Source organism: Amphiprion ocellaris, chromosome 21 (genome assembly GCF_022539595.1).
Source record: "Amphiprion ocellaris isolate individual 3 ecotype Okinawa chromosome 21, ASM2253959v1, whole genome shotgun sequence".
NCBI lineage: Eukaryota > Metazoa > Chordata > Actinopteri > Pomacentridae > Amphiprion > Amphiprion ocellaris.
The window spans coordinates 19683302-19698767 of NC_072786.1; the positions used below are offsets into that span (position 1 = coordinate 19683302).

The 15466-nt window shown below is 41.8% G+C and overlaps 1 protein-coding gene across 14 annotated transcripts in view; it reads left to right on the forward strand.

Annotated features, from left to right (window-relative positions):
* Positions 1-13571, forward strand: part of LOC111573495 (protein bicaudal D homolog 1-like) — a 60140-nt gene extending 46569 nt beyond the window's left edge. For 2 of the 14 annotated variants that reach the window (XM_055006366.1, XM_055006368.1), the window contains exons 11-12: positions 19-229; positions 9114-13571. In XM_055006366.1, coding sequence (XP_054862341.1) covers positions 19-229; positions 9114-9167 — 265 coding nt within the window. In that variant the 3' untranslated portion in view covers positions 9168-13571. Of the gene's footprint in view, positions 1-18 lie in introns of all 14 variants that reach the window. The other 12 variants (XM_035951594.2, XM_035951595.2, XR_008600176.1 and 9 more) reach the window with 11 other exon arrangements.
* The last annotated feature ends 1895 nt before the right edge of the window (positions 13572-15466 follow it).

Below are 15466 nucleotides of genomic sequence, written 5' to 3' on the forward strand. Positions count from 1 at the left end.
AACATGCGCTTGCTGCAGGTGTGACGAGTATGTGACCCAGCTAGATGAGATGCAGAGGCAGCTGGCTGCAGCCGAGGATGAAAAGAAGACTCTGAACTCACTCCTGCGGATGGCCATCCAGCAGAAACTAGCCCTCACCCAACGCCTGGAGGATCTGGCCTTTGATCAAGAGCAGTCCCATCGTACCCGGGGGGGCCGGGTGACCCGCGGGAGGACCAGCACCCCCAAAGTAAGTCCCCCAGCCTCGGCTTCGGCATCCAACCAAGCCCAAAGCTCCACTTCAGCTTTGGCCCCTGGCAGCCTCCCCCCTTCTACCCTCACTAGTCCTACGTCATTTGTTCTCGATGATCCCTCTGCCCCCCTCTCTCCCTCTGTGGTCAGTGCCGCTGCTGCAGCTCTGGCCTCAGCTCTCACCTCCCCCACATCTCACATACCTGCTCACAGTCCATCATCACTATCGGTCGCCTCGCTCGCTGGTCCTTCGATGCCAGAGACACCCCCCTCTCTGGAGGCCGTCTCCTCTCCCTCGACGCAGACCCAACAATCAACCCCCCTGAGGCTGGCTAGCTCCCAGTGGACCCTGGGGGTACGAACGTTTGTGGTTGACTCCCACAGTTTCAGTGTCAACCTCTCCCCTGCTCTGCCCCGTAGCTCAGACCTCTCCAGGCACTACACCTCAGACACTCACAGCTCTCCCTCCTCCACCACTACAAGGCTCACACAGCCAGGATCAACCCCCTCCTCTCCCTATCGCTCCCCTATTGTGGGGCTCAGGCGCTCCACATGGAGCCCCTCTGCCCGAACTCGGCCTCTGTCCAGCATGACACGTTCCTCTGTCCTCCACACTCCTTCCTCATCCTCCCCTTACTCCTCCTCTTACTCCCCCTCTTCCTCCCACAGCTACTCCTCTGTCTACCACAGCTCCTCTTCTGCTTTCAGCCCATCTAGCTCCTACCTCACCTCTGGCTCGTCATCCTCCTACAGCCACTCCACCCACTACACACCCCTCTACCCCAGATACTACAGTTCGTACCGGCCCCGGGAATGACCCTCTACTGTAAATCCTTTACTGTGAGCCTTCAGGGCTTTCCCACCGAGCTCCTTATCAACACTAAAACCGCAGTTCCCATTATCTTTCTCTTTATGTTATCTGAGAGAGTAGGGGCTCACAGAGTGGAGGACAGAGTGGTTTCCTGTTTCCCAGTTCCTGTTTTCCTGTGCCTAAGCCTTGGCTAATGGGTTCTGAATGTTCAGTGACTTTGCTCAGGGATTTGTCATAAGGAGCACAAGCGGCCCCGCCTTCCTTTTATTCTGACACTGCTGACTGGTCCACAGGAGGACATTAATAGAGACTTTTTATTGAGTGTTTTTAGCATTTAGGTTCTTCAGGTTGAGACTACAGATGCATGAAGCGATTCAAAACACAGAAACATTGAGACATTGACTGGACACTTGGCAGACACTCAAAAGTTCAAATGGGGGTCATGACACATTAAATACCATCCTCCATATTCAATGTAATATCCACACTGTCTTAAATGGTAGTGAGTCACATATGATGTATACACAAACACTGTAAACCACATGCAAGCGTTCTCTTTTGTTTTTGGAAGTTTAAGGATTCAGTATGATTCAAACAAGGGTGAGACACATCGATGGCACAAATGATAATGCACACTTTCTGAGAGTTTCTTCTCAAAGTCATTCATAGAATCTCACTCCGTGATGGTAGCAGTTGCGAGGGGAATAGAAAGTGGTAGCCTACAATTTTTTTGCACAGCTGGTCAAGCATTGCAACTGAGCCGGCTTGCTGGACTGTTGTCTCAACCAATGTACACAACTGACAGGGTGTTTGACTAGTGCTGTTTGGAGCATACTGACTCCTGTAGTGTTTCAGTGTTTATTTCACCCTATAGTATCTTATAGGAACACACACAGCTTGTACTATAGGCAACTGTGGATGAAGAATAATGGACTGCTTACTGGTGTGCATTTTCCATCATGGAGGGCGTCCATCACTAAAGGAATACATCAGTGCACCTCAGACTGTAGTTTATTCTTCATCCAGGGTTGTTACAGCATGTTACTGTCATCAGCTCAACCTTTAGCAAGTTCTGTCCATCTCCAGCACCATCCAGTGGTTGATTTATATATAGCCATGTACTCCGCTATGCATGTTCATGTTTGGATGCTCTTATAGTGCAGACTTCCTTCCCCTTCCATATGAAAACTTGATCTGATAGCAGTGTTGGCTGTATGGAAGCTAGTTACAGAGAAGACCTTGTGAGAAGGAGGAAGTAGGTGAGACAGAGCACTCAAACAGGGCATATGACCAGTGTATGATCAGTTGAATCCATAGTCATTGTACAGGGAAGCAATATGACTTGGAGTTGGCTTTGGAGTGTATCTCAATGGTCTGAATTTCTCTCTCATTTCATTTCCAAAATACACTGATATATAAAACACTATACAGTATTTATAAACTGCGCTACCATGGCCATTAAATCTAAAATCTTATGCAAACTGGTCTATTGCTAAATTTTGGACTCCAAAATACAGCTGAACAATTTTAGGAGAATATCTAATTGTGATTTTTCTGACATATATTGTGATCTGAGTTCTGCTTCACTTCAATATTTATTGTGTGATGGGATGCCACCAAAACGGCTGGATGGCATGAATTTTTCAAACCATTGACACAACAGGTTAAACTGGGGATCAGATGTGCAGCATAGCATATATCCTCAGCTGCAGCCTTTGTGATTTTCCAGTTCAGAATACAACTTCAGTTCAAAATCAATTAATAGTTCAGCTTCACCCAAAGCAATACTGCTGACAAGGAACTGACGGAACAAACAGGTGATTCAAATAAAGTGAAACCACATGATTGTTTGCCTTAATATCTCGATATTCCCTCACTAAAAAGGAAGAGAAGAGATTAAAGACTATTGGGGCTCTCTTGACTGATAGATACAACATGTAGCATGTGAAGGCTTGTTCATGGCACCGCACCAAACTCAGGGAATGTTATACACTTCATTTAACCTGCAATGAGTCAGCAACCACACCAGAACCACCATCAGCATCATGATATCATTATGACTGTGAGAACAGAACCCCCAAATGAGACAGAGGCTCAGAGTTAAGCTTCAGTCAGTTATGGAAATCTGAAATTTGAAGAAATATGTTTATGTTATCTTGAGTCACATGAGAAGAATGATATCTATTTCATTGTGGGTTGTATGTAGCCTAGCTTAGCACAGAGACTGAGCAATGGCAGTACTTTCAGTGTGTCCCATTTTTGTGGTGGTTTACTACCATGTCAGATCATGTCCAAACAGTTCTTACCTCTGTCTGAATTTGTTGAATCCAAATAATAGCACTTAAAATTAGATACTGTGGATGTAATTACCAGTATTTGCCATCAGTTAGTTGATATTTTTAGTTTTTTCTGTCAAGTGGGAGATAGTAGCTGTCAGAAATTCCTGATATCAGTCATTCAGAATAAGTTCTCGAAGGCTGTTGTGGAGTGTTTTTCTGACAGTGCTGTCTAAATAAAGTAGAGTAGATCCACATAACTGAAAACACACCTTTTATAACAGCTTTATTGACCCCTTCTTTACCTGTCTCCTCCAGCATATCCATCTTTTCTGTGGTGGATTCACAGTTGATGTTAATCTTCTCATTTGACCTGAGTTAACAGCAAACCCGTTTCTGAAAATGTGCAATGTACTTTAAACCATTGATCATATCTGAAACCATACCATTTTAGCACACATGATGCCGTATTCCCTGTGTCTGTGTGTGCCTTACAGTACTTACTATTTACAGCACCTACACAGTGTAGCCTAATAACAAATGCCTGCTCTGGCTGATTGTCACAAACCTTTCTGTTAATGTGCTTCCTTTTTTCATTTTTACTCCTGTACCTCAGGCTTAAATGCCATTTCTTATGTATAGCTTGGGTTGTATCAGTGGGGTGGCTAATGCTTTGTCAGATAAAACTCTTAACTGTCAGTAGATATTTTTTTGTCTGGGTGAATACAGACTTGGCAAGTACCCCTTCAACAATCCTCTAATGTACACTTTATTTCTTTATGCCTTTCCATCACTGGGACCTTTAATTACCACTTTTCTTCTTCTTTCTTGTCTTCTTTCTTTCTTAATCTATTGATTCAGACTATCGCTATGTCTCTTGACTACAGACTCTTGTCTAATACTGTGAATGAACATATTTTTTTGCCTACACACAGGTTTTTCAATATGCAGCATGGGGCAAAAACTCATTTGACAGTCACCCGTATTTTCCAGATTACTGATTGGCTGATCTGAGAGTTGTTCTTGCTATAGTTTGACAACATCTTCTTGTTATGTTTTTTTTTTTATAACTTACAAAATTGCAGAACAATGTCTGCAATCTGACTTCACATGATATACATCAACATTTGAGAAATGAAAATAAGTTTCTCACCCTCAGTAATGGACTGGATTTCCGTTTTCCATCAGGTTCCATCATTTCTGCACAGTTGCCATTTGAGGTGCTTCATTTCTTTAAAGCCTAGCTTAAGGTGTGGTCTGAATTACAAATATGAAATGTACTTTAATCCCCTTATGTGACTACATACCACAGTGTTTGACTACAGTTTAGGCTTTACTGCCAAACATTTTTCAAAAAAAGTATTTTAGTTTTAGATTTTTGCGCGTGTTCTTCTTTCCTCTCAGCAACTGCTTTCCATTTACCTTGAACTTGTGAAAAAAAAAACATGCACTTATTAAAACATGGTGATGCTCTTAATCTACAACAGTCTCTACACAGACCATTCAGCCACAACATTAAATTCACTGACAGGTGAAGTGAATAGCATTGATCTCCTGATTACAGTGCAGTTGTCTGTTGGGAAACCTTGGATTCATGCGTTCATGAGAATGTTAGTTTGACATGTGCCACCTACCTAAACTAGACCAAGCACATTTGCCACAGCACTTCCTAGTGGTAGCGACCTCCCACAGCAAGGCAATGTGCCCTGCTACATGGTAAAAACTGCTCAGAAATGGTGTGTGGAACATAATAAGGTGCATAAGCGGCTGAGCCAGCCTCCAAATTTCCCAGATCCATAGATCCCAATCTGATGAAGCATCCACAGGAACAAGCCTGATTAACAGATGTCCCACCCACTAACCCAAAGGAGCCGGTGTCCATGTCCAGAGACCACAGGACACCTCCAGTGATTCCATGTCCATGCCTCCACAGATCAGAGCTTTTTGGCAGCATGTAGGGCACCTACACAGTCTTGGGAAGGTGGCTTTAATGTTGTGGTTGATTCATGGTCAGTGGTTCTGCATTGCTGTCTTTTAACCAGGGAGCAGCTCGTAAAATCTATTACAATAATGTTAAAGTAATAACACATTTCACAGAAGGAAACATTGTTAGTTGTCTCTATGGTGGAACAATTAACTGAAGGTGTTATTTATCCTGTTTATCAAGCAACATCTCCTCTATTATAGCTAATATGAACCATTTACACTCAAAGACACACATACACACTTTTTTTTGTGCAGCCCCTGATTGGTTTTTACTTTACCAGTCAACTGATCAGGGGTCATAGTTAATTGTTGTCCTGCGTCACAGTCTAGTTAGAAAACCTTTATTATTTTTGTTTTTTTTTCCACATGCGAAGCAGATTGTTAAATATAGATATTTAATGAAATCAATCAAAACTAAGACAGATTATTTCCTGTTATAGTTTCAGAACAGGAATTTTCAGAACTTAATTGGATCTTGGTGGCAGCAGCGTCCATGCAGATGAACGGTCAGTGTGTGCAGACTGGGGCCAGTTTATAGGTTCATCTGGCTATCAGTGATTTGGTGCTGCAGTGTGCTGATTGCTGCCACTAGTGGCTGCAAGGTATATTACAGCAAAAAAGTACTAAAAGGTAGAATATAGCATACCTAAATCTGTCAAAAGATTAATATTAATATTAATAATATTACTAATTTATTTATTTCTTGAGTTCAGACTTTGGCATAATTTCCTGCCTTATAGGTCAGCAAAAGTGCAATGTGATGGGTTTGTATTTGTAGTTTTATACCTGTTACAAATTTTATGAGCTGCTCAGCGACAGAACAGATGACATCCCAGGAGAAAATGATGCAGAACTTCATGTCAGAACTAACTCTTGCATTTTATTTCAGTTGCAATGTTGTGCAATAATGCAAAGCACTTCAAATTAATTTTAGCACAGAAATCATACAAAAAAAGGCCACTTGGGAAACAGGAAAATCCTTTAGAAATGTAAAGTAGTATTGTGAACAATGCTGCAGGTTTATCAAGCAGACAAGTACTTTCCATGCCAAGGTATGTTACATTCATTTACATTTCCAATTATATCCGAAATTGTATTGGTTGAGAAAAAATTAGGTGAATCCAAAATGTACTCAAATAGAAGGAATATTGTGATCTGTATGTTGTTTGAGATTAAAAAAGGAAACCAGTGTGATCCCCTCTCTGTGATTCCCCTACTCTTCAGAACACACACACACACACACACACACACACACACACACACACACACACACACACACACACACACACACACACACACACAAACTCAGCGACGCACACATCTACCTGTTCTCCTAACAACCAACCAACCAGCATATGCAAAAAAATTCAAAAATTCAATTACCAGTATTTTAACTAAGAAGAAACAAAATGAAGTCTGTCAAATGAGGTTTTCTGCCCCATGGTACACATTCTGGAACAGCAGTTGTGCAATTTTTTTTATTTATTTATTTTGTATCCTGTTTCACAGTAATCTCTGTTGGCGTTTTCTCAGCTGGAACCACCAAGGAACCCAACTCCAGTTTGATTAATGTATTAATAGTCTGGAGTGAATGATACTGTCAAAAATTTTTAATGGGTTAAATGAATGTAAAGTAAGGCTAGAGAGACATCTTACAATGTAAACCTTAACAGACTGTCAGAAAAAAAACTTAAATGCTTGCTAGAATTGTTTTCCTCAAAAATTGCCATTGTTAATTTGAAGCCAGTGGTCCTTTTACTGGATTCTAGATGGAAGGAGTTTTGCCATTTTGACATTTCATAAAGTACCAGAGCTGGTCTTCAGACAGAAAAAATCATTTTTAATAATTTTTTTAATCATTAGGTGCATTTCCACCACAGGGAACAGAAACTTTTTTGAGAAGCTCAGCCTATTTTTCACTAGAGGAGTGAAGTTCTTAGATTACTTTTCTCCTCAGAAAGTCCTCGTTCAGGATACAGCCTCTGGTAGTCACTGATTGGTCAGGATGTTTGCATTTTCTTCAGCATTATTATATACTAGGCACTTTTTGGAAAACATTCGCCTCTAAAAAATATTACTAATTACTTTGCTTGTAGTTTGTGACAGAAATTAATCAGGAGTGAGTAGGTCAAGAGATTCCACAACCAATAGACCAATGATGAAGTTCAATCTTTGTTTTCCATTTTGCAGAAGATGACATTTCTGTGGAATTTAAGATTATCACATTTAATATGTTACGGGGCTGATTTGTTAATTATTCTTTCAGGGGCTTTGGACCTACTGTGAAAAAAAAAAGCTCACAATGTGCCAGAGGAACACTTAAGTTAAGTTAAGGTTCTTGGACATAAGTACTTTGGCATTTTAAGTTCCTGAAACCTATGGTGGATAAGTACTAAGTTCAGCTTTGGCGGGCAGAGCCCAAAGTCTAAAACTCATAACATTTCCTGTTCCTTTGTTCATGGCTGTAACAGTCAGATATTTTGGAAATGCTGAAGTCTAGAAGTATAGTTTAGAAGAAGGCAGCTATAAGAGACAACTAAGATAACCTTGTACATCAAGAATGTAGTAACCCATATAGGGTCTTCATCTTACCCTGTGTGTTTGGCCCCTCTTAAAACCGATCTGTCAGTGGAAGAAACTGAAGCTGTAATTAGTCAAAAAGGAAAACTACACCTCACTCGAAACAGTTGTGATGCATTTGTGGTTGAGTTTGTGGGGTGCATCATTCCATACAAGCTCAAGACCTTTACAGGTTCACCTGACACATAATAACAGCAGCCTGCCCTCATATGACTTTAATAATAGGAACAAAGTGATGGTCAGATAGTTCAAAAGTCTTCTAGATAGACAGGATTACAACATCAAAGTTGAAAATATGAGTCTGGGTAGATCATGGATAAGGGAGAAACCAACAGTTGACGAAATACACTTTGCTTCCTGTTCTGCCTTAATGTAAGCATGGCTGGACAAAGCTCCTGGGCAACAATGTGTTGCTAAGCCCCCATTTGTCCCCCTGGTTTCATTATTTACCCAAAAAGTTAAAGTTACTTAAAAGAATTTTTGCTGAGAAGCCCAACCTACCTAAAGCAATTCAAATTCAATTAGGATTTTATTATTAGTATTATTTTTATAGTCTTGGTCTTCAGTTTAACCTTGCCTATCTGGAGAAAGTGGCCTTGTGGCTCCACCACCTGTATTTAAAGTGTAAATTTTTCCTTGAAATGTCTGTTACCAAAACTCCAATCTGCTTTTCCAGTATCACCTTGCAATACTGAGTGTATCACAGAACACAAAGAATCACACTGATTTTATTGTGATCTTGCTGGGAGTTTTGCACTAGAATACTGCAGGCAGCATCTCTGAGCTAATTCCCTGCTGTCCAAACATCCAGACTGTTAAATGTCATACCACTGAATGTGTTCAATGCCTGTTTGCTTTCAGACCACTTTATATGCACGTGTACATACCAAGTATTTTAAGGCTTTAACTGTACAGTGTTATGTTAATACATATTGTTAATATCTATGAATCAATACTTTCTGTGTCATACCTTGTGCTTGATCACTCTCCTCCCATCTTTTGCACTCAGAATAATTATTTCCACAATTTCCTTTTGAAGTTAGTCACAAGTTCAGGTACAAAACAGTGGCCAATGTCAGAGAAGAAATAAAGTTCACCTTCTGTTAAAATGGTAAATCCAAAGCAACTTTAACCTGACTGATGTGTGGGTAAGTGCTGAGTCCTTGGATAAGCCTTTATTATTCTAAGTGTTCGCTGTGTGTCCATCTAACTGTATCAGTCTCTTGCAGATCGTCAGTAGCCTTCTGCCACAGTGCCGTTCATCATATCCTCCCCAGAGCTGAGAGTTTGGACCTGCTCAGATCTTCTCAGGTAACAGCAACATCACAGTTCACACAAACTATGAGGCAACAGAATTTTACTGTCCTCTCCAAAACCCTCCCTCCTGATCTCACTAGTGTCTTACCAATTATATTGCACATTCAGTCAAAAACAAAACCATTGTCCCAGGAGCCTGAGGATAGATGGAAGGCTCCTAATCTAGTAGGGGTGTTAACCCTGGAGGTTTTCCTGGTACCATACTGTATCTGTTATACAGAAAAAACTCACTGCCATGTTCTAATGTTGCACAGCGTGCTGTATTCACATAATTATTTTAGATTGAATCAGCTTAGAGACTTAAGTTGCCCTGCTGGCTTAAAAATGTGAGTTAACTGAATTTTTGCTAATTAACCCTTTGATGTACAACATGAGTCAAAAGTGACCCAAATCCAAAGGAAAATGGGTATCTCCTGACCCACACTGCGCATCAAAGTGTTAAGTAGTTCAAAGTCATTGTGTTAGTGGGGAAAGTGTAAAACTAGATGAGTTACATTAACTTAAACACAAAACTTAGACTAGATATAGAATCAGCCAGTCATGTATATAATTGTTCCAGACAAATGTGCTTTCCTTTAACATTTTCTGTGTTTAAAGAGTTTTCTCTTCTTTTAACATCGAGACTTTAGAGACTGAGCTGGGCTGTTGAAGCCACTTTTTGTTTTTTGGAGACATTTTTTATTTGTTTTTACGAGAATCAGCACAAAGACGATCTGTATTGCTGCTCCTGGTTAAAGTAAGATTTTTCAATCTGAGTCTACAGGTGGGCTGCACAGTGACGTAGTGGTTAGCACTTTCGCCTTGCAGCAAGAAGGTCCCTGGTTCGCGTCCCGGGTTTCCCGGGATCTTTCTGCATGGAGTTTGCATGTTCTCCCTGTGCATGCGTGGGTTTTCTCCGGGTACTCTGGCTTCCTCCCACAGTCCAAAAATATGCTGAGGTTAATTGATTACTCTAAATTGCCTGTAGGTGTGAATGTGTAAGTGCTTGTTTGTCTTTGTATGTAGCCCTGTGACAGACTGGCGACCTGTCCAGGGTGTCCCCTGCCTTCGCCCGAGTCAGCTGGGATAGGCTCCAGCCCCCCCCGCGACCCTAGTGAGGATTAAGCGGTGTATAGATAATGGATGGAGTCTACAGGTGTAGGTACTGCATTCCATATTAAATTTTTGTAATGGTTAGAATACATTTCTATGATTGGGAGAATGAACACCGTGGTGTTGAAGTGGTTAGCACTGTCGCTTCACAGCTTGAAGGTCCTGATACCAGACCGGTATCTTTCTGTGTGCCGTTTGCATGGCAGCCTACCTGGATTGCTATTTTCCAGTTAAGATTTCATTAGATCTATTCTTTTGTCTCTCCGCCTCCTGTGGCTGCAATACCAATACCAGCGTATGGCTGTGGTGCAGCTAACGCATTCAGTGGGGCCCCATGCTGAGTGCAGTCTTAATGGGGAGGAAATCTTCATGTTGCATGTACCAGAGAGGCCCAGTTTGGGGGTAAAGTATGCAGGTTCCCCTGTTTTTCTGCACTTCACCGAGCAAAAACGGGGAAAAAGATGAAGGCTACTAAAGAAAAGAAAGGGGGATTGTTTGGGACTTGGCAAGGCACCCAGTCTACCCCTATTGTGGAGCCCACAGCAGTCCAGCTGTTTCTACTCTCACTCCAGGGTTCTCACTCCAGGGCTGGAGGTAGCTGAGTAGGAAGAAGAAGAATGGGAGGTTGTGGATGCAGAGACTGTCTTCTCCTCCAAAGAGAATGACCTGTTGTCCTATGGGCAGCAATTTCAAGGAGGTTATTGGTCGGGAGACCAGTGCTTTGAGTATTGCCCTCCCTGAAAACCTTGTGGAGCCCTCCCTACTGGGTTGAGGAGGATGTGGAGGTGGACTCCCACACCAGCACAGCTGTTTCTCCTGTCTGACTTCAGGGACTTGGTGTGTAAAGCAGCTGCAGCTCCATTCTGGGCGTAGTCACCTGCCCTAGCAGGAATTGCAGGGTTATGTACTGCCTGCTTGCAGGGCGAAACAGAGCTTTTGCTATGCCAACCCAGTTGGCTAACACTGGAACTCACTGTGTCCCTTCACCTTCATTGCCTATATCGTTAGATGCTAGAAGGTTCTAGGGGTTTGAGTATGGTGATGAGCTTCACATAGCCCTTCAGGTCCCTACTCCATTCTAGAAGTGCAGGCAGTGCTTTGCATATTGTTGGGTTGCTAGATGCAACCTTTGGCTATCCCAGCCCCAACAGGGAGACTGGGACTGTTTACTGAAGCTGCTGCAGCTAAACTGCTGCCCAGTTTGGGGGAAAAGTGTGCAGGTTCCCCCATTTTTCTGCACTTCACAGTGCCTTCTTGTGCCTGCTGCAATTAAATTGCTGCAGCTGGCATGGGAATGTTGATAGTGTGCATCAAAGGTGCCTCGCTAGGGGCCTTGGGTGGAGTTTTTTTTGAAGTGTGATAGTTGCCAATGAATTAGGAGGTAGAGGCTACTAAGGCCCAGGGGTCCTTAAAGCAGCCTACTACTGCCTGAAAATCACTCTGCGTTGTCCAGGACCTCCACCTGGTTGGTATGTAAATAAGTGTACATTTGCAAATGGTGCATTTATCACAGACATGTAATTTGGGCTGCACCGTCTCCTCACAGGGTGTCTTAAGAGTTACCCCATACATATGAAGCATGTAATTGGGTGGAGAGATAGTCTCTTCACTCAGAAAGTCAAGGTTATAATGCAACCGTATGTTTTTAGTTTCTAAAGTGGTCTGAACCCCCCCCCAAAAAACATTTCATTTAGGTTCAGTTGACCAGAAACTAGCAGAATTCATATATTTACATGAGCTGAATCGACTGAATTTCTTAATGATGTTTTACAGAGAATAGAATCATCCCAAATATCTACTGAAAGTATGTGGGCTAGATATTGAGACAACGTGCACACAAATGTAGGATATGTGATGATCACTATGTGTTTTAAACATGTTTTGTCTTGTTTTACCATAAGTACATATATAAATCCAATAGCAGAATCTGTCTCATTGGCATAAACTTTTGTGCCTTTTTCCCTTTACCCCTGAAGTCATATTTCACATCCTAGCTAAATCGTGATCTTGACCTCATGCTTTCCCGTTCTCAGCAGCAGTGTCGACCCTCTTGGATCTCTCAGCTGACGCCTGCCTTGAGTGCCTCCTGTCTGGCTTCCCTCTGTCCCCTTAATCCTCTATCCCTGTAGAACACAACTTTCTGATCACCATCTCTGACACTGTCAACCCACAAGACATGTTTAAACATTTTCTCATGAGGGTTCACCCACCTGAGAGTTGTCTCTCGATGCCTCTACAGGGAGTGCCGGGCTCACACTCTGTTTTTACAAGTCAGAAATCATACTGTGACAATTGCTACTGCCAGCAGAGCCACATCAACCTATTGCACTACTATACAGAATCATCCAGTTTTTAACTCACTCAGTTTGACTATTTTCAATCATCAAAATCAAAAATGTGTATTTCTCTCTGTCACTATGTTAACCTCTGTGTGTATTTCATAAAGCATGTGCAGCTTTAGGTTTCAGCTTTGGGAAGTTTGCTTCTGCATTAAAAAGAAGAGAAATACCCTGTAGGTTAAGCACAAAGTCAAGCAATCTATTCCAAATACTTATGTGTGACTGTTAGCATTGTATCAAACACTACAAAAAGCTGACAACACTTTATCATTTAACATGTGTTTAGTTAACAGAGAGCTTGGATGTAACTTCAGCAGCAGTGGTGACAGTTCTTTCACGGTGAGATGGAACTTTTATCTATCCGCAAATGTTGATTCACTCATAGCACTTATTGTACTGCCAAAAGCTGAAGTAAACAGGACCCAAATGGACAGGAGCTGGACAGGAGAGAAACATTGTGCATTATTTGAAAACAACAAGTGATTACATCATTGAACTGCACTCCAGTTCAGGCTGTTAGAAATCGAAACCCTTAGGTTCAATTCAGGATTTACAGAATCTGGAAGAAAGCTAATGATGAGTACATTTCTGTGCAGGATAAACATAAAGAGGGAGTTACTCATGCAATGTCTTTATTGCAATGTAGCAGTGGAAAAGAAAGGCCATTTTGTCTGCAAAGATATAGATAGTACCTTTAACTGCAAGTCTGAATAATGCAACGCCTAAGTCAGAAAGAAGAGTGAAAGTGGATTCAGTTTGATTTCCATGATTCCATATGACTGTGCAGTCAGTGTGTTCTTTGTAAATGTCATTTACCTGATGCTAAATGGCCTCACAGAGAGGAGAGAAATCCGCAATAAGTAATATTGTTGCAGTATTTGTTTCAGATATGTTTCACCTTAACACATCCCTTTCAAAAATAAAGGACTCATACTTGTGTTTGGTTGTTATTTTCCACCTGTTGTATCCATAGAAGGACAGAGATGCTGGTGGGTGCTGGTGAGAGACACCAGGAACAGCCATGTGCCCTGAATTCCAGGTTTCACACAAGTTGGTATAGAGATGAGAATAATAAAGATAGTTTATCAAAAGTCCACAGCAGCCAGGATCTACAGCAGCAGAACTACAAGAAGGTTCAGGATCAGCTGAGCAGTTCTTTATCAAAAATGAAAGTCTGATAAATATAATAAAATTGGTCCAGTGCAGTTCCTTTAACCTCACAATGATTTGTTTGGCTGTAATTGCAAAACTAATTTAAACATAGATGAGATTGAATTTTAGCACTTTGGTAATTTTTCCTCAGTAATTCATTGTTTTTACAGGGATTTTACAAAATGAGAAAATAGTCTCCCCTTTCATCATTACAAAAACTGCATATTCTCTGATTTCTTTTCGGTCTTTTATGCCTTTCAATTGCATAGGGGATCAGAATCCTGTCTTTAGACTTCTTGCACCAGGATAAAAAGAGAATTATTTTCTTTTTTTTCTTTTTTTTTTTTAGCATAGATGAGAGAACATGAGTAGAACAGACAGGGCATGAGCAGGCAGCAATCACACCCAAAGAATGGCTGAGACATGCCTCCAAAACACTGTTCTCTTTAAACCGCAATACCTGTTTAACAGAACAGATCCTCTAACCTACCACTATGACACAAATTACACTAAATGAGACAAAAATGCTTGGTAAATCTGAAAGCTGGGGTCACGAGCAAATAGAAAAATGGTAATTTATTGGAACAAATGCAATATCACAGTCACAGTTTTTCTGATCTATGACACAATGTTCCACTAATAGGTAGTGTGAGGACTTATACACACTGTACCAGTTTTACCTCTGGTTTACAACGACCAGCCATGACATTATGACCACCTGCATAATACTGTATTGGTCTCCTCTATGCTGTTAAAACTCCTCTTACCCAGTGGATCATGGACTGAGGACCTCTGGGGATGTCCTGTAGCACCGGGATGGTGGCAGTGAATCCTGTGGGTCCTGTGGGTTACAGGGTGGGATCTACCTAGATCAGGCTGATCCTGACACATCCCACAGATGCTCAGTAAGATTTGAATCTGGGGAGTGTGGAAACCAGGTGAACATCTTAGCCCTGTCGTGCTCCCCGGGTCACTCCTGAGCAGTTTTTGTGGTGTGTTGGGGTGCATTGTCCTGCTGAGGGTAACAACTGGTATCAAGGACTGCTGTTGCCATGAAGGGTGGGGGGTTGGGAGGTTACTTGATCTGCAGTGTTCAGGTGGGTGATACATGTCAAATATTCACATGAATGTCAGAACTCAAGGTTTCCCAGCAGAACATTATACTGTAGCTAGATGATGGATGTTATTCACTTCACCTTTCAGTGGTTATAATGTTGTGGCTGACTGGCGTATAGAAGTTAGGTCAGTTTCAGTTGCTGTCAGTGTGTGGGATCAATGTTTTAACCACCAGAGGGAGCACATGTATAAGGATCAGCACTCGCTGCAGTGAATGTACAGAGGAGTTCACACTTCTGAACAGAAGCTTTTCCTTGTAACTCTGTTTTTGAATCCCCTTACTTCATCCCAGTAAGCAGGACTGCCTGAGAACAGAGTGAGACAGGTGACACCTCCAGGCATAGCAGGTCCTGAGCTTCTGGTCCAGCTTTAGACAAGACAAGCTCCTTAGTGAGCATGACTGACACTGAGTGGCTTCTTCTAACCTCAGCCACCCTTAACTCTTTCTCTCAACCAGGGATCTCATAACCTTGTGATATGCATAATCCTGTGCTTACTCTTTAGTACAATTCCATGATGGTGGTGGAATAATGCAGAATGTAGAGGGGGTCGTACAATGTACAGAA